Here is a 2,500-nt window from a genome sequence, read left to right as displayed (position 1 = left end):
AAATATAGCCTAGATATCTGAAAATATTAGATGATCAGATGATTTACAGTTATATGTAATATGTCATGTTTTATGTTTTTGTATACAGTGATGCAGGTCTACTGCAGTGAATACAACTTTGATCATTTTTATAGCCTACTACTGTATAGTTAACTTTGGCCTTGGTGCCCTGACATGTGGCCTTTGTGCCCCCCACCAAATATGCCCAACTGAAGGCCAAGTGGCCTTGCCCCTAAAATGGTGAAATTCCAAGCCTGATTGTAGGTATGGCCCGTTATGTACTTCACCTCAAGCCTGAAGTATTTTTTGTAGCTCAAACAAATGTTTTCAAAATTGTGCAGTATAGTTGCTTGCCACATTGTAATTGACTCATATTTGTGCATTCATTCAATTAAGGTGATTGAGTTTTAGTTAAAGAAACAGTTCATGAAGCATCCTACAAATGCAGGCTCATTTAACACAGAAAAAGGGTAGCCTGTCATACACTATGCCTGTTATTTTAGTTGGCTTTACATTCTGCTATGTTGCACATAGTTGTTCAGGTACAATGTTTTATCATTTGTGAAGAAGTCAAATTTGCCCTATTTGTTGTGGGCATTGTCAAGATTATCTCAGGGAGAGTGTAATCCAAACTGTTGTTTGAGACAATTAAAAAATAAAAAATAAACATGGCACTTTTTCCCTAAATTAAGTTGAAATATTTTTCTTATTTTGCACAGACAATGTTAACATTTGGAAAGCCTTGTTGCATTCAAGAATGCATCCAGTGGGGCATCACAATAACATTAAGCATGTTGTGTTAATTCCACAACAGGAGATATGTGATGTTACCTAAATTAGTTTTGAGGAAAAATAACCCACATATCGACATCGGTATCGGCTGATATCGGAATCGAGATTTGAGAGTTGGACAATATCGGCATATCGGATATCGGCAAAAAAGCCAATATCGGACATCCCTACTTAATACTTTATAAATACTTGACCATTGCCCACTGTAACACTTAATACTTAATACTTGACCATTGGCTGTAACCCTATTACTTCAACCTATTCTTGCACTGATATAGTTTTTTATATTACTTTGGCTACATTATTCTCTTATATGTCCACATTTATTTTATGCTGGTCTCTAGACTTTATTCTTGAACTTACTTATTTGCATCATCACCATAACACTCACTCTCATAGAGCACCTTACCATGCACACAGCATCACCATGACTCTCACTCTCATAGAGCACATTACCATGCACACAGCATCACCATGACTCTCACTCTCATAGAGCACCTTACCATGCACACAGCATCACCATGACTCTCACTCTCATAGAGCACCTTACCATGCACACAGCATCACCATGACTCTCACTCTCATAGAGCACCTTACCATGCACACAGCATCACCATGACTCTCACTCTCATAGAGCACCTTACCATGCACACAGCATCACCATGACTCTCACTCTCATAGAGCACCTTACCATGCACACAGCATCACCATGACTCTCACTCTCATAGAGCACCTTACCATGCACACAGCATCACCATGACTCTCACTCTCATAGAGCACCTTACCATGCACACAGCATCACCATGACTCTCACTCTCATAGAGCACCTTACCATGCACACAGCATCACCATGACTCTCACTCTCATAGAGCACATTACCATGCACACAGCATCACCATGACTCTCACTCTCATAGAGCACCTTACCATGCACACAGCATCACCATGACTCTCACTCTCATAGAGCACATTACCATGCATACAGAATCACAGGCTCAGTCCCTGCCCTGTCACTGCAAGCGCCTCTTGCTTGATCATCCTTAAGCACACTATGTGGATATTTGATTTAGTTTTATTTAGTATATTTTATATTTTAGTATCTTAGTATTTTTTTATCTTCTACTGTATTTATTGCGCGGTGGGGTTTTTTCTATATGTATATACTGATGTATATATGTATATACTGTAAGTGCATGTTTCTATATGTATATACTGATATGACTTCTGCTGTAAGTGCATGTTGTGTGTGATGTCTGTATGCTACTGAGACCTTGAATTTCCCCAATAAAGTATTTATCTATCTATCTAGCTAGCTAGCTCTGTGTGTGTGTATGAGTGTTGCAGGTGTGTTAACCTGTGATATCCTGTGTGTGTGTGTGTGTGTGTGTGTAGCTGCTAGCCCAGGCAGCTCTGTGTGTGTGTATGAGCGTTGCAGGTGTGTTTATCTCCTTCCTGTCTGAGCGCGCCCAGAGACACGCCTTCCTGGAGACCCGCCGCTGCATAGAGGCTCGCCTCCGTCTGGAGAGAGAGAACCAGAGACAGGTGTGTGTGTGTGTGTGTGTGTGTGTGTGTGTGTGTGTGCCTCCGTCTGGAGAGAGAGAACCAGAGACAGGTGTGTGTGTGTGTGTGTGTGTGTGTGTGTGTGTGTGTGCCTCCGTCTGGAGAGAGAGAACCAGAGACAGGTGTGTGTGTGTGTGTGCCTCCGTCTG

The 2,500-nt window shown here is 41.4% G+C and overlaps 1 protein-coding gene across 1 annotated transcript in view; it reads left to right on the top strand.

Moving 5' to 3' along the window:
* adcy8 (adenylate cyclase 8 (brain)) overlaps window positions 1-2,500 on the top strand; it is an 83,838-nt gene that overhangs the window by 15,352 nt on the left and 65,986 nt on the right. Inside the window, exon 3 of the mRNA XM_076300065.1 lies at window positions 2,184-2,333. Coding sequence (XP_076156180.1) covers window positions 2,184-2,333 — 150 coding nt within the window. The remainder of the gene's footprint in view (window positions 1-2,183; window positions 2,334-2,500) is intronic.

This window comes from Alosa pseudoharengus, unplaced genomic scaffold (genome assembly GCF_046254945.1).
Source record: "Alosa pseudoharengus isolate Yale_2024_CS ecotype anadromous, Long Island Sound unplaced genomic scaffold, YU_APseudo_1.1 YU_APseudo_1.1_scf_22, whole genome shotgun sequence".
Taxonomy (NCBI): domain Eukaryota; kingdom Metazoa; phylum Chordata; class Actinopteri; order Clupeiformes; family Clupeidae; genus Alosa; species Alosa pseudoharengus.
This window is presented reverse-complemented; position numbering and strand designations above follow the sequence as displayed.